General features: G+C 44.0%; 1 protein-coding gene across 13 annotated transcripts in view; it reads right to left on the bottom strand.

The window, feature by feature from the left end:
* The window catches only part of LOC118796481 (regulating synaptic membrane exocytosis protein 2-like), a 151,274-nt gene that overhangs the window by 62,934 nt on the left and 67,828 nt on the right, over positions 1–20,512 (bottom strand). For 9 of the 13 annotated variants that reach the window (XM_036555367.1, XM_036555372.1, XM_036555369.1 and 6 more), the window contains 11 exons: positions 13,942–14,006; positions 11,851–11,970; positions 10,338–10,437; positions 9,654–9,777; positions 9,031–9,077; positions 8,584–8,696; positions 6,856–6,903; positions 3,817–3,947; positions 3,259–3,430; positions 2,237–2,390; positions 179–247 (listed from right to left, as the gene is read on the bottom strand). In XM_036555367.1, coding sequence (XP_036411260.1) covers positions 179–247; positions 2,237–2,390; positions 3,259–3,430; positions 3,817–3,947; positions 6,856–6,903; positions 8,584–8,696; positions 9,031–9,077; positions 9,654–9,777; positions 10,338–10,437; positions 11,851–11,970; positions 13,942–14,006 — 1,143 coding nt within the window. The remainder of the gene's footprint in view (positions 1–178; positions 248–2,236; positions 2,391–3,258; positions 3,431–3,816; positions 3,948–6,855; positions 6,904–8,583; positions 8,697–9,030; positions 9,078–9,653; positions 9,778–10,337; positions 10,438–11,850; positions 11,971–13,941; positions 14,007–20,512) is intronic. The other 4 variants (XM_036555374.1, XM_036555375.1, XM_036555379.1 and 1 more) reach the window with 2 other exon arrangements.

Raw genomic sequence — 20,512 nt, 5'->3', positions numbered from 1 at the left:
CTCTATCCATTCATTTGATATGCAGGGATGTTCCCTGGGCCTCAAGGGCACCAGAGTCTAAGTCCAGAAACAGGCAATGCTTCAGTCGTGAGAGATCAAACCTAGCTGTGAAGCAGTAAACCAAACATACTGAGCATTTATGAAAGTCACGGGCACAGCCTTCACCATCGACTTTTACCTGATATTACTCCGATCCCGTCTTCACAGTCGTAATCAGAGATCTCACTGTCGCTGATTCTCTGGGATCCTGAGGTGGAGCAGACACAGAGAGCAGGTGAGTTCAGAGTCGTCTACACCTGCGGAGCTTTGGTGGCCCAGCTGACCTTGTTTAATCACACTGCTGACACACCTGACCATGCCCACTTGCATAATTTCCCCGCCCACTTACACTACTGACCCGCTTACTCATATAATTGACCCCGCCCACTCACACCACTATCCTGGCCTAGTAATACAACTGACCCCACCCACTCACATTGCTGTCCCTGCCCACTCATAGAGTTAACCTTGCCCATTCAGACTAATGGCTCTTCCACTCACTGTACACCCACTGGCATTAACAATCTGGCCACTCACACAACTGACTATGCCCGCTATCACTAACAGCTCCAACCCCTCACTCCCCTGACACCCCCTCACTGACACTACCAAAACACCTTAACTCACACTATCATGACCATGTACTGTGGAGTTAGCCAATGGTAACTCATTTCAGTCAGCAGTATCACAAGAAAACATGTGACCACAATAGGAAGTCCTCTGCACACAGTAAAAGCACACGGGACACTGGGAGTAGAACAGTGGTGCACTGCACTGTGTTAGCTAAGACAGGCGGTGTTAAGGGTAGGGTCAGGGTCCACTACAGCAGTTAAGCATAAAGCAAGGTTGGTAACAGAACAGATATTGAGGAAATATGCATAATGGCTATTGAAAGTGCAGGTTACCACGGACAGTCAAATACAATGCCTTGATCAGTGGAGCATGGGTGTACAGCTAGCGTTGATACTGAGAATTAAAAAGCAAAGCTCATGACTTCCTCTTCTTTTTTTCTGCTGTAGCGTGTGCTATGATACGTGAAAACATCAAAACATGTTCTGAAGACGTGAGAAATTAAACTGCGCGTTGCTGAAAATGACAGGTACAAAGTGTAAATGGAAGAATGAGCAGAAAGCTACAAAATGATGATGCGCTGACAACAGTCGCAGTTGACAGAGAGCGCTTTATATCGATCCGGTCAAAGTGACAAAATGAAAAAAATGAATGTCTGTGACAGGAACGACAAGCCCACATAAACAAAAGGCAGGGCCCGGTGCTAGTTTCTCCAGGGACTGCGACGGAAGGGTTAGCACGCAAAGCATTGGAGGATCAGAGAGGATTGTGGGATAGCTAACGGAGGAGAACCACACTTGTGAGGGGTTCAGCATTGGGACAAAAGCGGGAGGGGACAGGACCCAGCTGAGTGACACACCATCAGAGCTCTGTAGCCCCCCGCAGCCGTGCGGAGCATTACCTGAATTGCTCGAATACGGGCCTTTGTCTGGAAAAGTATCGGGGTGAAATAAAGGAAATAAACAACAACAAAAAGCATAAAACATACTGGCATTTCCGAATAATAATGAAAAAACAACACAGCCTCACAATGAAAAATGCTTTTGGTTTTAGTCCCCAGGGGATGGAGTCAAATAAGTGGGTTGGCTGGGGAAGTTTCTGTTTCCTGCTTCCTTAGCAGAGAGACTGCACAGAGAACGGTGGTGTTGTACAGTACCTCTTTCCTGTTTGGAAAGGTACCTATAATGTTCCTGCATTGTAATTCTCCTGTAATAAGCACCCTACGCTTAAATTACATACAGTGGTCATTTTAGCACACATCTATTCAGGTAAAAGACTGGGAGACAGAATTTGTAAAACATTGAAGATACTGAAGAAAAAAACAAGCAAAAACTCTGATTTGCATGCAGACGACACATCCTATAACCTGGAACAAACCTTGAACCAATGTTCATCTGGTGGATATAGCAACAGACAGCAGTAACCCAGTTAGGTAACAGTTCATTTCAGCTTACCAGATGGGTCAAAGTTTTGACTGCAGTGGACAAGTAATTAAGGTACAATGGGACTGGAGTAAGTATTAAGGTGTGGAGGTAAATGGTGTTTGGTAATTGACCCTGGTATAAACCGCGTGACAACCGTGACCGGGTGGCGTGGAGGGGGACTAGGGGTGGCGGGGGGGGCGTACTCTGCAGTCTCCGCGTGGGGCTCTCCCCCTGCAGCAGTCTCCGCTGCATGTAGGGCGAAGGGTTCGGCAGCGGCATGGATGACACGTCGTGCGTCTGCAGCTTGTACCAATGGGGCTGGTCGTCCAGCAGCGCCGTCTCCAGCTCGATCAGGATCTGCGCGGGGAACAGCCAATCAGCAGCGCTCATACCATGCCCCGCCCCCCACTACACCCACCAACTCCCACTCCCACCTGATTATAAAGCCCCTATGGTTAAATAGCAGGCTCTTGGATCTACTACATCTTACAATACTGTACATTTTTTTGCTGCAGTGTGGAGCACTATTCAGGGAGGCAAGTTACGTACCTAGTTACCTAGTAAATTCACCACTAAGCTTCCAAGAACTACAACAGACCCCCAAGGCGCCTTAGGTCATCTATAGTAGGAGTGGTACATCTTCTGCAATTGATTCCTATAGATGTGATTTAACAAACATCCCTATGCAATTGCATCTGATTTAATCCATAGTTCTATCCATATTCCAAAGGCTTTGAGGGCAGGCTAGACTGTACCTGCCTTCTGAGGAGAAAACAACAACATGCAATTAGTAATTGGCCAATATTATTATTATTTTCATTATTTACGCAAACACATCATTTCATTTAATTTTTTTCTGTTTTGCAATGAAAGTAGCCTCAATGCCTCTGAGGATGACCAGTGAGGTCTGCCAGTGACAGACCAAATGAAGAATGAGAGCAGACCTGGTGTGGTATTTCTGATAATCTGTCTGCATTAGGGTGGTAGAAAAACAGTAGCCACAGTAAACACAGAACATGGCTAAGATGCCCTGACACTCACTCCCCTCACAGGCTACACCTCTGCATCGAAGCCTCATCTCTGATTCCCCAGTCAGAAAGGGGAGAAGACGGGGCTTGCAATGGTATTGCCAAAGGCTGTTCTTTGTGGCATGCCGCTAACGGATTGGAGGGGTTGAACCAAGATGGTCTGTAACCCGGTGCGAGCGGAGGCGGGGGCATCCTACCTCTCCCAGGAACTCGCTCTCCTCCTCGCGGACGCGGGCCTGGTCCCACAGCGTGATCTCCAGCATGCGCTCCCGGAACTCGCGCCGGTGCACGGGCGAGTACATAAAGGTCTGGTTCCATTTGGGCTCTAGCGATTTCTTTACCGTTTTTGTTCTTCTTTTGCTTTTGTCACTGGAGGAATAATAATTCAAACTGTTTTTATTTACCACCAGGATATAAAACTCCCGACTGCAGCAGCACATGTCAAGCTGAAACACTGTAGCAGATCAACATATCAAATGGAAGGCATTGAAAGGGCCTTTTACGACCCCAGATAACCTGATCAGCAAAGAAGTGTCAAGTGTCATTAAACGTGTGACAGGCATGAAAATGATGATATAACCACCATGAAAAATTCTGAGATTTACAAATGTATTTATACCGGAAATAAGCTAATGGATGAATCTCTAAATAAAAGCACATGAAATGGTACCACTCAAGTGCTAGCGAGATGCTGTTAGTGTTGTCTGAGCCATTTACGCTAACTTCTTATAAACAATAACTATTTCTCCTCTTACCTTCTGTCAGGTAAGAAGTAGATTTTTACGTAGGGATTCCTCGGCCGCCCGTCTTCTCTGGAAGGCAGGTCTTTCGCTCCCAGAATGGTGACAATAAGCTGATGACCCACTTTGTCGTACCAGAGTTTAACCTGCAGGGAGACAGATGGGTATTTACGCCATCTCTCTGTGCTGGATCGACTCAGTGGTAGCTGTAGCTCCTGACATCTCATGCTCAGCAGAGATTCTTTCAAGTGTTCAGTGAAACATGAGGAAGCTACGACACTGCTATTCTAAAAAAAAAAAAATCACAAAATTTATTAATTTTTTGGCTTTGACTTATTCTGCAATTACTGTGTGCAAGATTATTACAGAGCAACCTCTCTAAGATATCAAATCTGTTTTTGCAGCATTTTGCTTGTTCCATATTCAACTGAGAAATTTTCCCCTATCAGTTTTTTGTGAAAAAGTTTTTTCACTTTTACTGCCTGGATATAGAGTGACACATGATATTGAGTATTGGAGTAAATTTCTTGTGTGTCAACTGTTCTCAAACATTTTAAAGACACTGCAAAAATGTTTCACAACTGTATATTACTTCTGTTATGCTGAGTGTCTGTGTGAGAGTAACAGCGCTTGTTTAAATGGGAATAGGAGGGATCTGCTGTTTGGTAGAGGCAGTTTCATTACTCATTATGTATGGAAACTGCCGCACTCTGTATCTTTACTCAGTGAAAGGTGCTCAGACACACTGTGAGTGATGTGTCCTCAGGTCTCCCTCTACAGTGATGCTGAGTGGCACACAGGCGGAGTGGTATGTGGGCTCAGCTTGGGCAGTCTGTCTGCGCTGTGGGCGAGCCTCGGGTGGCACATCCAGCCATCGCCCCGTGGGCACAGCACAGACCCTACCCGCTGACGTCCGACCCCACTAAAGCAGGCACCGGTGCCACCCTGGGTCCAATCAGGGTGTCTGCCTGCCCACCTGAACAGGGTCTGATGCTCTTAGAGGAAGACTTTCAAAAGCCTGCTGCTCTATTGAGCACGCTCAAGATCTTACTGATCAAAAATCGCTCAACAGAATAAGAAATGTATAAACAAATTGTAAACCAGAACTGAAGTAGTAAAGTAGTAAACTGAAGTAAAAAAAACCCTAAATTTTCACAAGAAAACAAAATGAAAGTCTCAGTTGCTGCTGTTTTGCAAAACAAAGTTCTGGAAGTTAACATTCTAGTACAATATAGCATTACAGGTATGAAACGTAAGTCACATATTCTTCATGCTTCTACAGCTATGTTCACATAGGTCATTTGGAAGTATGGGCAATAGCTGCGTCAGACCACTTCACTGAGGTCACTGAACTCATTTTGATCTCCTTCACAAACATGACCAAGGACAACCCCTAAAAGCTCTTGCCCATACTTGGTCAGAACCCACTAGAGAAAATCAAAGGCACTTGGTCTACACCCTATAGAGTGCTAGCTCTTCCAAAAGTTCTACCAGCATGCAGCAAAGCAAAGGGAAGCATTCGATACAAACCAGATAAGTCTCAACATCATACATTTGGGGGAATGGGGGAGAGGGTTACGGTCAAACAAATTGTACCACGATGCTGGTCATATTGAAACCCTTTATACAAAGTACTGGAGGCAGGTACTGCAGTGTTTTTTTGTAAGATATACGTCACAGAATAATTTTAAACTGAACTTTGGTTCATAATGAAAATGATAGGTTTAACACATACAGTAACTTTACAACTCTTCATAATGCATGGCTTTACCTCAGATGGGTCAACCTGAATTGACTTTTTTGAAATGCTTAAGTTTGTGAGTGAGTGAATGCTTAAGTGGAGTGAAACAAGGATAATTAAGACTGTTGAAATAACTCTGTGATTTAAAAACAAAGGTATTTCTTTAAATATCTGTACTTACTCTTTCACTTTCATTTACATGAAATGGTAACGTAACTGTAATAAATCCACTCTTCAGAAGTCTTCTAGTGTGAAAACACATGCACATCTGTTCATAAATGTTTACAAGGCTTCATTGTGTTGATCTCCATTAATCTGTTATCTGACAGATTATACATAATGTTCCCATTCCCACTAAAGTACTGGTAAAGAATTAGTAAAGAAGTTACTTCCTACTAAGGGAGTGGACAGAGAGGGGTGGGTTGCAGCACAAGGAGCTTGGTCCGTACACCTTGCATATTAATGAAGGTACAATTTGTTTAGTCAACGTCATAAACTGGTCTCTGAACTTGATTGGAAAATGCAATCTCCTTTTTAAAAAGGGACAGTAAACTTCACATATCTTTTCACTGTAACATGAAACTTAAGCTCCTCAAATCCTCAAAAAAGAACAAAAAGAAAAATCATGGTCAGGTCTGGTCAGATATTTTATATATATAATATACTTGATATTTTACAATGTTAACAAGAATTATTCTTGTAACAGGCCTTTGAGCTTAACATAATAAAACTTTCACCCTGTATTATTTGATCAGCCTCCCCAGAAATAAACCAAAAACAAATCTGTGAAAAGACATTTCATGTTACACAGAAAAGAATCAAATTTATTTGTCCCAGAAAACTGTACATATTTTAAAACATTTAAAGAGACTCAACCTTCCATGGCCGAATCACACAGGAAAGCCAATAGTAGCATCTACTTTGACAAGCCTGGGAAACACAATCCCGTTTTTTGCTGTGAGTTCAGCAATGGCAGATTTGTATCTTTAAACTATTTTACTTTAGTTTGTTAGTCATGCAGACTGATCAAGTCTTCTGGCAAGCTGGCATAAAACATGTTACAAACAATAATAGCAGTAGTAGTAATTATAGTAACAAGAACAAGAATTTTAATAATAATGACAGAGAGTACCACACTTCGAAAACAAACTCAAAAGGATAACAGATCGAAATGCTGTCATTTCCCTGCTATGCATTTTCCATAAACGTAGAAAAAAAAGAGAACGAAAGAAAGAAGAGAGAGAGAGAGAGAGAAAGAAAAGAACGAGAAAGGACCAAGAAGACAAGTCTGTCGGTTAGACAGGGACGGTTACCTGGACCCTAGGGACAAAAGGCGTAGGTCCTCTACTAAGGCTTTGGCTCTGGGTAAGCAAAATTAACAAAGAAAAATGCAATAAAATAAAACCAAAAACGACAAAGGCACACAAACACAAAAACTGGCTCAAGAGGAGATTTAGTCTTGCCGTGCCATTTTTTCCATTTTGCATTTCGAATTGATTCATGTTCTGAATGGGGTACTATGACCCACTCTTCTCCATTACCCACTGTGGTCATTAGCAGTTACTCCAAATCACACAGCCCCACTCCATCAGTTATATAGTTCAGTTTACTTCTCTATTTTTACATTTTAGCCACAAAAGTGCAGATCTGATTTTGGACACAAATGAATTTAGAACACAGAACAGAATTCCATGCTTGTTCAAAGGAGAAGAAAAGTGGAGCAGATATTCTATACTATGACCAGATTCTGCGTTCTTTCCATCCTCCATACTCCCCGACCTCAGCATTGCTCGTTACAAGCGAGCAGATCATCTTACAGCTTCAACAACAGCAGAAACAGAATCACGGAGTTGAATATCTGGTCCATATATAGAACATCTGCAATGGAGCCCACCCCAGCCATCTATTTCTGACTGTCTGAGGTTATATAAAAGACAGGACTGCGCGGCAGCCGAGTCCGCAGCGAGAGACTCCGCAGAGCAGGAAGTGGCCTTGGCACTTCAGATTAAAACTCCCTCGCTCCAAAGGAAAAATAAAACACCGCAAACATCAAAGCTTCCCTCCCCCCGCGAGTGCAGTTGCATCTTTGAGGAAATTAGATCTTTCAGTCATCTGCCATCTGCTAACAGCAAGCTTCCCTTCTTAATCGAGCACGTCACTAAGAACACGGTACTTTGGATTTTCCTTACAGTCAATCCGAAAACGAAAGAGGCCCATCCAAACACAGCCATTAGGATGATAACTTTAGATTATTGATTTATCTACTCTAGAGGAAAAAAACTCAGTCTTTTTTGTGCTGAATTAGGAAAATTTGGTTTATCTGTTGGTGGTCTTTGCTTTTCAAACCTGGTTTGTCACTTCCCCAGGTTTTAACTTAGACCATTAGACTATTAATTAAACAGCAGCAGCGGGCAACGGGATACATTGCGCTGCGTTGAATTGGGCCAGGTCCAATGGAGCAGGTCTTGCAGTGTGGATTGGCTCCAAGGCCTTATCTGTCAGCCATGTTTCTACCTCTACCGTTTCTACCTCAAGTGTTTGCCAATCTTGTAACAAGCTTTAAAGCCGAGTACACGTTTTCCATCTGGGATTTTGTCAAACTGCTGTGCCGCTGCACTGAGAAAGAAGCAACTGGCTCTGCACATAGTGGTTTTAGCTTGTAAAGTGTCTGGTTTCTAATGTGAAATACGTTTCATTTTGCCACTCTTACTCTAAAACACAGTACTTGTGCAAGAGACGATAGTTATGCTGCTTTAAACTGCCCAGTGCAAACATTCATAGACCAGTGTGATGTAAATTTGTGTGAATTTATTTGCTTTACTTTCTTCTGACATCCTGATAATATGCTAAGGGGTATATGTGTGCTGGAGGATCAGCTTTTTAAAGAACAAAATACAAAAGATAATTGATAAGTGATAAACTGCTAAAGATGCCCAACTCCTTCCGACCCTTATTCATTAAGCATAATGATACAACCAACCAACTACGTCCTTCCCCAGTGCAGACAGGTGTCAGTAGAGAGATGCATTGTGGGTACTCACTGAGAGCTGTCCAGACAGGTACTGGGGGGCGTCCCGCAGCATGCCGGGGCTCATGGGAGACGTAACAGAGATGGAGGGGCGATCCATCTTCTGAGACTCAAAGGAACTCGAGCCTACAGGAAGAGAGAAAAGACGAAGTGAAAGAGAGAAAGACATGCAGTCAGGCTGCGTTCTAGGTCAACAGCAGGCTGCTCCATGGCATTTCTCCAGCTGGCATTTTCTTCAGCATAGATAATTCATTTGGCAAATGATGACATGAATTAACATGAGCTCAGCACTGACAAAATCAGTGAAAAAAAATCAATGACATGAAGTTAGTTTTGTCAGTGCAAAAGGAGAACTCATGTTTTTTCCTGCTGAAAAACTTGACTCACATTTTACAAAAAACCACTTGCTCCCTTGTAGGAAAAAAATCAATATACTTTTTAAACTGGCGACGTGACTCACTTGATTCCAGTTGTGCATGTGTGCTGTCGGGTATCCGGGGAATGTCCCTGAAAACAGAAGAACAGAACTTTTTTTTTCTTTAGTTTCAATCAACTGCATCCCATTGGCCCAGACAAATGGCACTCATTTTTACAAAGCCTTACTGTAAGTCAGGCTTCACCAGTCACAACCCTGCTTCTGTTTATGTGTTTGATTTGACTTCACTCTCCTCTCATGCTAACCACCCTTTTCACACGCTTATTCGGCAAATATTCTGTGTTCTTGAGCTGCACTAAAAATCTTAACTTAACTCCAACACTTAATTTTTATGTTAATTTTTTGTCTTTGCAGGTGTTGCATTGTTTGCTCCATAGGGTAGTTATGTGTGCAATTTAAACATTTGAGCATTTAAAGGTTATTTTTTTTCCATTAAAATGAATCTATATCTTTTGCTTATGGTGCTAAATGTGGTTTTTGGTTATTAAAAATGAAAAAATGTCATTATTAAACTGAAGAAAGAGTAACATCTTTGGAAATATATGGAACCTAGCATCCATATTTGTAGAGGAAAGGTGAGCTGCTCCAGGGCTTCATGGCCTGCCAATTACAGCTCAGACAAGAAAATAAACACTGTGACAAATTACCCAATGGGTCGAGAGACCACCAGCTCCACCTGGGGCTCAGGCTTGGATTCTAAAATGATATTGTAAACTTCTTTAAATGTGGCTCCTTGCAAATGTCTCCCATTCCATTCCAGGACCTGGTCACCTGCAGCACAAGACACAAGATTAATTTCACGAACACTCACGTATAAGGAAATGCGTGAATCAAAATTTCACTAAATCACCCTACTGTATGCTTCAGGGGAATAATTCTTTACATAAAGATCAAAACATTACCGTGGTGACCCGCAAAGATTAAACCAGTGCTATACAACATGGTGTATGAAGTCAAGTAAATGTTCAGAAGCAGGTTTTGGAGAAATGGACCCTTGTGTGGATATATCCTGCTTACGTTAGTGATGGCTCTAGGGTGAAAAACCAGCAAGCTAGTTTCTTACTGCACAAGAGTGCTGACACAACAGGAGCCAGGCTCCTGTGCCATTCATCTCTGATGTGTTTTGGAAATCGCACACTGCAAACGGCGCCAATCCGAAAATATCCCCTGGATCGCTTGCTTGAGACAACACTGCAACTCATCAGTGTCACCGCTCTGAACTTTTCCATTGCAAAGTGTAATACGAGTGACTTACAGATGTGTGTTTGAAGTGCTTGGGAATGTAAGCTACACCATATGAGTGGAGATATTGTACAAAGTCACTGGTGTACCTGGTCGGAGGTGTCCTACAGTATCTGCCAGACTCCCTTTCTTCACTTTTGTGATGAAAGCACAAAGTCTACCAGATTCTGTCATCTTTCCTCCAACCACCTGTTGGAAATAGAAAATATATAAATGTCACTAACGGTAAAGTAATTCTCTGTTATACTGAAAGACCCTGACCATCCTAGTCTAATTCATTAAAGTGGTAGTATATTGAAGTATTGAAGGCTGATAGTATATCAGCTTACTTTTGACTCCTGCCACCTCCTTGTGCCGAAGAGTTCACAGTCATGAACTTGTAAAGCTGGTGTGCCTAACTGAAGCATCCCTTCATTCTCACTCTAGTGCGCTACATCCTTAATGCTGAGAGCTGAGCTAAAGTGGTCTTTGTTCCTCGTACTACAGGTTGAGCTCCACAGCTCTTGAAGTTAAGAGAAAAATGAGAACAAAAGTGTCAACACCTGCCTTTAGCTCCCCTTACAAAAAATAATATACTGAGAATGTATTTTACAGCATGTATTTTTTTTAGCTCAATCAATATATGCAAATATTGTGGTTTTGGTATACTGCAATATAATTCTGATAAACATTAATATTTTTTTAAATGTATCTGCAATATATTCTTGGGCTGAACAAAGTATTTATCAATATATTACAATATATTTCACTCCCAGTTAATCACTGCTGAGGCAAACACATGTCCCAGAAGAGCGCAAATTGAAAGGAGGTATCTGGGCATGAGAGGGAGAGAAACGGCCTGGCCAGCCAGCTGTTTGCTGGCACCACAGAGGCCCACGCAAGCGGAAGCTTCGAGCAGACGTGAACACGCAAAAGGTTCATCCATTCAGAAATGTTATTTCCTCTTTGTTCGTCTTGCCGTGATCCTGTTCCTTCCTGTATTCCTGCTCACAATTCCTCCGCTGCTCTCTGACTGTCTGTGTGCCATTAGATGCACGGCGCTAATATAGGTCAGGTTTTTAATTCACTTCTGGTCTGTAAAATCCAGGCTTTCCTCAGGGGGAGTCAACAGAGCTCACACCACCTCAGGAGGTGAGCCTGCCCAAGCAGACAGGGGAGGTGGTGATGACACATCGGGCTTACAACTCTCACTGCTGGGCTTCAGAAAAAAGGGATGGATTCAACTCTTTTTCCACAAAATGGCTGACAACAGCTCTAATTCCAGCCTTTCAGGTGACAGATGTCCTGGCCTGTGATATATAACTAATTGTACAGACGGTGTTTTCAAATGTTTGCTGAAACAAACCATTGTGAAACCATTACGAAAAAAGGGAATTTTAAATTTGCAGTCAAAATTACCAACAAAGGCTTTTGTGACAAATGCTTTTGCATAGATGTCAGGTAGTGCAGTTATGGCAAGTATTGCTTGAAGTTTCAGGCAGCCAGTTTAGAAAGCATCTTACAATGTATGTGATATCATGGCATGTACTGCAGCATACACAGCCGTTCAGCCCTTCAGAGAGGGCAGCTGATAAACTTACCGAGCGGAGCGCATGCGCTTACCTTCAGACCCAGCAGGGCTCCTGTGTCTCTAGGCACGCTTCCGTCCTTCATACGCTTGTTCAGCAGTATCCGGCCTATCAAACGCTCCCCGTCTTTCGACGGTTGCCATGTCACCGGGTGCTACGAGGTCAAAGCAACAACACACCTTGTATTTTAGGCGCGGTAGGGTTCAGGACATGGAAACAAACAGGTGGTAGTGGTGGTGGTGGTGGTGGTGGTGGTGGGGGGGGGGGGGGGGTTCTTCTGTTCCATTCACCAATGCCCGTCATGATTACACAAACTCAGCTTTCCACATTCTGTCACAAAGTGCTTTCTGATGCACGCTGTTGACTCAAACTGATATGGCCACTGAGGAATGGCCGCAGCAAGTAAACTGCTTAGAACATTTAAAGAATTTTTATAGTAAATTAGCTCTTTTTGCTAACAGGTCTGAATACTTTTACATGATGCTTTTTTATTTAATAAAATGCATTTTATTTATTTGATAAGAAAATTTCTGAATTTTATTCCATTTATAACTGGTTGTGTGTGTGAAAATGTGCGTGTGCTTGCATGTGTAGGTCATAGTGTGCTTGGTTTCTACAGTGATTAAATACATTGTGACCATCATAATTTGCTTTATCAATAGCAATGCTGTAATGGGCCAATCGCTACTGGGCCAGAGGGGAGTTTTCCCACATCGTGTGACTTCGCTGTTAGTTGAGTCCTTGAGAATCAGTAGCTGTTCGCTGTTAGTTGACTCCTTAAGACTCAGCAGTCATTCCCCTAACTGAAGACATCATTAGCGGGGGGCTACCATTAAGACCCTGATTTGTAGTTCTTCCTCTGCTTTTTAAGCAGTAGTAGAAGGAAAAGTACAGTAGCATTTACTTGCCGAGCCAAGTGCATCTAACCGGGTTGAGAGTTTGTGAGACCGTGACAATGTGATTGGCAGATAGTGAGAGACATGCACTCGCCCATGCAGAGAAAAGCAGCGGGTGAAGGAGACCTGCTCCTACCGAAGCAACTACTGCAGCATGGGGTTCATCAAAAACGGCGTGGCAATTTTTAAGTGGGGCGGCGGCAAGTGGGTGGGAGCGAATCAAAGAAATGAGAAAAGGAACGAGCGGAGAGGGAGGTGGGAAAGAAAAAAAAAACACAGACTTGACACTACACGTAACGGCACCAGGAGGCCAGAGAACGGAAATGAGGTCACGGACATGACGGTGAAAGGGAAAAAAGAAAAACATAACGTTGCCTGTGCAAATGAAACCACAAAAAAAAAAACAGTCACCCCTCACAAAAAAAGGCCGCAGCCCGGAGAGTGAAGGGACAGTGACTCGAGTGAAGGTGCAGGGACAGGGTTTTATCACACAGTGAAGGACGCCGGACCCAGGTGAGAGAAGCCGGCCCCGGAGGTACGTGGGCGTCGGCTGTCGGCTCAGACACAAAACCCAGTGGGGAAGCCCAACTTGTGGCGGGCAGACCGGCACCAAGCTGCCGCGCGCCATGACAAATAAGTCTTTTTTCAACTTTTGAACTTTGCCTTTAACATGGTCAATCAGTGCTGGTAATTAAACATAAAAAGAAAGCAAGAGGGCTTCCCACTTTCACTTCTGGCAGCCCCCCCACCCCCCCTGAGTGTGACTCCAAAATAAAGAGAGAAAGAAGTACGGCATCTCACCTACTTACAACCAGTGACAGAGAGCAAACAAGACCAGATGAGGAGGTAGATAAAAGACAGAACACAGGCCACGGTGAGGCCCAGTACCTTCTCGCTATGGCTATGCTCCTCGTTTAGCGTTGTGCTACTGCACGTATCAACGCCAGAGTCTTTGACTTGGGGCTCGCACCACTCCAAGTCCTCTTCGAACGAATCGCCCCCAAAGCGCACTGTTTTCTTTTGCCTCTCAGTTAAGGCGTAAGTCGAGTCGGACAAAAACGCCTGCCCAATAGCTTTTCTTTTTCCCCTTTGACTGTCCCCTACAGGTATGGGATACAAAAAAAGAAAGAAAAAACATGCACAGATGAATTAAAACGAAGGAGAGGTGGAATGGGAGGGGTCTCGGGGGTTGGGGGGGCGGGGAGAGGGCGGGGCTCCGCACGTCTCACCAACGTCATTGGGGAGGCGTCGCCGTGCCAGGACGCGTGGTCCCACCAGTGGCCGTCCATGTCTGCTGCGGGAGGCGGACGCGCGGGAGGGGACAGCGGAGGACAGGTGAGGACAGAGCACACCTGCGAGCGCTCTCATGCACACACACACACACACACACACACACACACACACACACACACACACACACAAACACAAACACACACACATACACGCGCACACAGGCGGACACACACACACAGGCACAGGCACACAAAAACACACACACACACAAACACACGCCGCATTCACATGCACAAGATACATTCACTAATTTCCATCCCCCATTTCTTAAATTGATTAATCCCATCGTCTATTCAAATCATCAAGAAACCAAACAAGTGGAGAGAAATCAGTGTGTTGTATTAGAAGAGGGTGAAACAGAGTCACTTTCCCATGATTATACAACTCCCTGGAACGCTCAGCAGGGCAGCACTACCACTGTTTACTTCAAGGCATTGCATTCCAAGATCCCATTTTAAGAAACAGACAGAAGAGAAGCCTAGGATGAAACGCAGCAGCTGGGATGCGACACACAGCTTGTACTACAGAACAAGAAAGGCAGAGAATATTCAGCAATAACTCAGACAGCGTGGATCACTGCCATGCCGCTGTTCCTCAGAGTGTTGAGCTGGCTTTCCTGAAGCACAGTCTTACTGTGCTGTAAGTGGCCACGGTCCTTCCTTTCCTTAAATGTCCAGATCAAACTACATGCAAAAGAAAAATGTGCCCCTCCTCTCCCAACATGGAAGAAAACAACAAACGGCCATCAAGATGTTCTTACCAAACTGTGGCTTTCCGCATCTTATTATTTTTTTACCTTATCGTTTTATTGATCATGTGGCGTTTTGTTTGTTTGGGACAGGGGTGGGGGGGTAGGGGGGGTGCGCGTGAAGAATTCTCTTGCGCTTGTCTGTGGTTCTCCATCTCATACCGCGCAGTGCAGCGAAAAGAAAGTGCAGAGGTACTGAAAACCTTGACTAACCCCGCATCTGAGACGCGGCTTTCATGGGATGGCACCCTGATGGAGTGTCCCGTGGCTGCATCGGCGAGCGGGGCCTTGAGGAGCTCTGAGCCGACTTCCCAGCGCCCGTTAGCGAGACAGATCATTTCCTTGGTGGCGAACTCCATAAACGTGATCTTTCTCGGGAGGCCCGGGCTGAATCGATAGAGGGCAGGGCCCTGTGTGGAATCCTGACCCCCCTACCCCCCTGCTGTAAACACAATTCTCTTTGGACCGACTCCGGCAATGAAAAATGACAGAGGCCAAGGATTAATAGTAATGCGTACAGTACCAAAGATGCCCGATCTTGGGCGTCGAAATAAGCAGGCAGGCTGCAGACGCCTGTCAGTAACCTCCGCACTTACTGTAAATCTTAAATACAGAAATCTCAGTGTCATACAGATGCAGGCTGCATTACAGGTCTAAGTCATGCATTGAGGGACTATATAAGGTTGATACTGTATGTTTCCCGCCATTGTCTACTGTGTGTACTCTTAACATGCTGGAGGCTGGGTGCTTAAACCTCTCAGGAGCATCTTGACTGAATTACACAGCCACATTATTGTGGATATCGCATGAAAGGAAGAACAATATTAGAACAGGACTAATTGCGCTCCTTGGTTTCAGAGCATGACACAAACATCGCCACGATGATATCTGGGAAATGATACTGGTGGCTAACATACCAACACCACCATTTGTAGCTCTGCATTGAGAAGGGGAATAAGCACGTTTCAACAAAAGCGGAGAGGAGAAAAGGATGGAAAGCTGGTGAAAACACCGCTTCAGCCCGTATGGCCTTCATCAGGTGTGTGGTCTTTGGTTGTGCAGCTGTATGATCCGAGCAACAAATACATTTTTTTTGGCAACTGCAACAAGCGTCACATTCCTTCACTGCTGTTCACATGTGAAGCCATTCACTGATATCCACAACTTCGAAGGGTGAACACAGTCAACAATAGATCGGCCCTTAATTTGAGTCAGTGCACATGGCATGAAACGACGTTTCAATACTGTCCTGTTTAAAGTTAGGTGTCAGACACTCCTATACAGTGCTTCCATGAAAGAGGATGTTCTCTGTGAGGGCCAAATCTATTGTTGATAATCTGCCTATTACCTCTACAAAACCCCCAGGCTGGAACTGCGCAAAGCTGATTTACAGTGGTGGGATAGTGGCTCGGGATAGACACAGATGGTGAGCCGGGTCATTAGCTGGTTAACACTCAACAGAACGAGCAGCCAGAGATCCCTGCAGAGAAATTGGATGTGTCATTATCACTGGGAATCCTCTGCCCTCCATTCCAATTGCTGGGAACCCATGCCTTAATAATGAGCTTACCTTTATACTTCTAAGCCTACCTTTATGCTTCTAAGCCCAGCTCAATCGCTCCTGCCAGCCTGATTCCCACAACACAACAGGCTGCTCGGCTGTCTCTGCCAGTTCCGATCCCTGACGCTCAAAGCCCCACTCTCGCCTGCCCCATTGCATCTTGGGTGGTGAGAGGGGCATGCACAGAGGACACCATTTATGTGCTGTACAATTTGCTGGCCACTTTTGAGGGAAAATAAGGGAAATATTATAATACTAATATAAAATGCACAAATTGTCATTTTATTGTAAATTTGGAATGTCCGATACTTCCCCCCTTTTTTCCTTATTTGGAATGCTGAATTATGGCTGCAGCCCCTACTGTCAATACAGGAGAGAGTGGATAAACACATGCCCTTCTCTGAGACATGTGTTGTCAGCCGCCATGTCTTTAGACTGCAGCTCCCAGCTTGTGAAGACTTGAGTCAGAGGAGGACATTTCATTTTCAGCTTTATACATGGAGAAATGCAGATGCCCACTTGTCCAGCAGGGGTTGCTAATGAGGAACAGAGCAGACTAAGCCCCTGGCCAACCTACCTTCCCCTATATATCCCTCAGTGAAACAAAGTCAATTATTTTCATCACCATGGACCCCTGGTCATTGCTGGCTGAACTGAACTAGAATCCAACACAGGACATAGTAAAATGATAGCCTGAGTGAGGCACATTTAAAAAGTACTGTAAGAGACCAAAACACAGGGACAAACCAAGCCTCTACTGCATCATAATCTGCCTTGAGAGAGTGGGTACTTGATATGTGATTGGTTTCTCCAATGAAACATGCTCCACTAAGTTTATCTTTATTTTGTTTCACAAACATTCTTAAGTTCTGATAAGATGTTGTTGATAATGTTAAATGTTCAACGGCAACTGAGGTAAACAACTGATAAATACCTCCACAGTTTGAATTTCAATAGGGTATGTAAAATAGCCTGGTAGGGCTAGGGAAGGAACCTACGGAAGTGTGTGTGTGTGCTGTGTGTGTGTCTGTGTGTTTGTGTGTGTGTGTGTGTGTGTATGCGTGCATGTGTGAGTCTGCATATATGTTTGTATGTGTGTATGTCTGTGCTTGTGACTGTGTGTGTGTGTGGGAGCTTGTCAGTGAGTGCATGCGTGTGTGTACGTGTGTGCGTATGTGTGCGCCAAGTAAGTTTGAAGCGGCACTTGATGTCACAGACGTGTCACTTATCCTAGACAGGTTTCCTCTGAGGACTGTGATTGAGAACATGAGGCAGTTCCTGTGCAGCTGCAGAGAGGCCGAGCGAATGGAGCTAATTAAGGCCGTGACAGAGTCTGCCAGCTCATCTGGGAGGGAGGCGTACAGCGCCGGGCACTGCAGACGGCCGCGCTGCACCTCTGAGAGGAACCCTATTTCGGTCTGCGCTGCTCTACAAGGAAAGCGTTTCACTGTTAACAGAGCAAACCTGACAGTTGTGTGGCTGTTCCAAAAAACCTGTAATTTAGGTCAGTGACGGATGGAGGTGGGGGGATGGGAGATGGGGGATGGGGGATGGGGGATGGTGGGGGGGGGGGCGCTTTGAGCTTCCCTCCTCCGAATGTGTAGCAAAATGTACAGTATGTGCTTCTACCAAGGGCAAGACATGTGTTCCACAGACACCTGAACTCTCCAGTTTCTCTGCTGCAGACCAAATGTTTAATGTGTGCCGTGCATAAAAACCCCCTGTCCTTCACATTTATTAAAAATGTATACCAATGATGTACAGCGGAAATAGCAACTTTCATCATTAAGTAAAAGGGCAGGTTTATGAAGGACAGACAATAAAGTTTCCAATATGTCTTATATTGGAATAGGAAGCTGGCTGCCATACTTTACAGATGTTCATAGAGGAGGTGGCTTTGCTTAATGTTGCAGGTAAGGCCATCTGAAACAACTCCCCATATGCAGCACATGGCAATACATACAATTGCTCTCATTCTAGATTCTTACAAAGAGAAGCATATAAATGGTTCATTAAAGGCAAACTCTTCAAATATTTTGGCCTATTTTTCCAAGAAGAAGAAAGGTGAAATCCGTATTGGATTTACGTAATGACCAAGAATCAGAAACCACAACATAAAGAAACATACAGAAGGCAGAGAGGAGAGAGAAAACACAGTTTAAATTTGGTCCAAAAAAGACATGAAGAAAGTGGTCAAATGCAACCTTTCGCCGGTGCTTCAGAACGCTTTTAAAGAGAAAGAGGAGTCCTTTAGCGAAGACAGTGGCCTAGGGCTTGTTCCCACTAAGGTCATTTTTACTTTTAGGCCTTTCTGACCTAAAATCACTCTCATGTGAATTTCAGTTTCTTGGACTTAATGCACTAACTTTGGCTTTTTATGTATAAGTCACAATCACTCACGGAAGCATCAATGACGGCACGTTTGAACTGTGTGACCCTGGTGTCAGTGCTTAAACTTGCTTGTGCCTGCCTTAGAAGAGATGGTGTTACAGGTAAAATATTCACATTGGCCCAACAAATGGAAATTTACAGAACTTAAATTAGAGGGATGATATTCTAGCTCTCATTATCATCATTTCCAAGGCCCCATGAAAAGCCATGTATCAAATCAAAAATAAACACTTTTTAAAATAATGATTACAATCACACCAATTGTTCGGCTTTAAAATCTATTTTCAATTTCTGTACATTGCATTGATTTATCATGGAAATTCCAATGTTTTTTTTCGGGGGGGGGGGGGGGGGGGCAGAGAGTAATGTATTAAAATTAAGAAAAGAACTATGCATGTATAACGTGTAGGTTACCAATTTGTTCCACATATTTCTAAAACGAACAAATTTATTTCACGTTTACTGTTGAGTAATTGTGTTTCTGTGCCCAGCAGGGGGCGCTTTGGAATTCAGAGGCAGGAAGCCCGTCCCAGCGATAATTACTAATCAGCAGTAAAGTAGGGAGGTAGCCTGTTCTACTCCAGCCCCAAAGCCCTGACCTGCTGATTGAGGCTAATACTAGAAGAAAAGTCAGAATGCACCTCCAGCAAGCTTGCGTCACAGATATTCTATGATGACCAGATACTCTGCTCCAGCATTCCAGTGTTTTTCAGTGTTCAAGAAAGAACCCCCTCAACCCAGCAAATGAGATCGCTTCTTTTACCTTTAATGATGGCAGGGGTAGAATGGCACTAAGGGGATGCTAAACATGACGGGCCCCTGAAACAGCCGTTGACATGATTTTGAGAACACACTTTTTCACTGAGCTGAATCCATTCCCCAGTGGCATGTAGGTTTTTTGTAACTCCTCAGATGGTTCTCAGGTCTACCGTGGTGGCATTCCAGGACACTGTGATTTCCCTCGGGTTCAAAACAATCACTCATTTGTACGGACTACACGTTCTGCGCCCCAGATCGGTGTGAAAACAATTCCCAAATCCTTTCTGATTTGCTTACTCCACCTTTATGTCTTTTTTTTTTCTGTGGCACCGTTGTGTAACAAGGTTACAATCTGCCTGCAGCTCGGATGAACTTAGGCCCTCCGTTGTAAGCAATTTCAGGAAATGAAACAGGTCACATGTGAAAATCCACTCATCCACTATACTAATAGTAACAAAAAAAACACCAGCTGCAGGCCTGCCTCTGACCTTCGTGACCTTTGGTAAATAACCAATAGCTAAAAAAAGAAGCTACAATATACCGGAGGGACGCTCGGCTCGGCACATAAATAATGCAGATAGATAACATTTCTCCCGTGCTCACTAAATGCACAGTACTGTTACATTCATTACATTACTGTATGTCATCCTGAGATATGGATGTCAACTCCATGTACAGTTAACTGCAAAATAAAACTGTGGCAAAGATCTAAAGACTGGAATGGCTGTTGTCTTTCCTTTGCACAATAAATATCCATGAGAATTAAGGATCATCTACAGCATGGGCGTATATTGCGTATGTAAAAAGCGTATTATTTCTCTCAGTTTCCTGTTGTCCTTGTATTGGAAACAATTTTGGACATGTGACATAAAAACACAAATATTTGCTAATGCAGGCATTAGCAGTTGTGTGAATGATAATGTAAACATGTTCATAATGACTAAACATTTTGTGAACAGTAGCACTGAGTGTCTCACCGACTCGAGTGTAAGCCAGATCAGTACATATGGTGCCGAACCCATGATTCATAAAAGCAAACCTCTCTCCA

This window comes from Megalops cyprinoides, chromosome 21, assembly GCF_013368585.1.
Source record: "Megalops cyprinoides isolate fMegCyp1 chromosome 21, fMegCyp1.pri, whole genome shotgun sequence".
NCBI lineage: Eukaryota > Metazoa > Chordata > Actinopteri > Elopiformes > Megalopidae > Megalops > Megalops cyprinoides.
The sequence above is the reverse complement of the archived record's forward strand: the minus strand, read 5'-3'. Positions and strand labels throughout refer to the sequence as shown.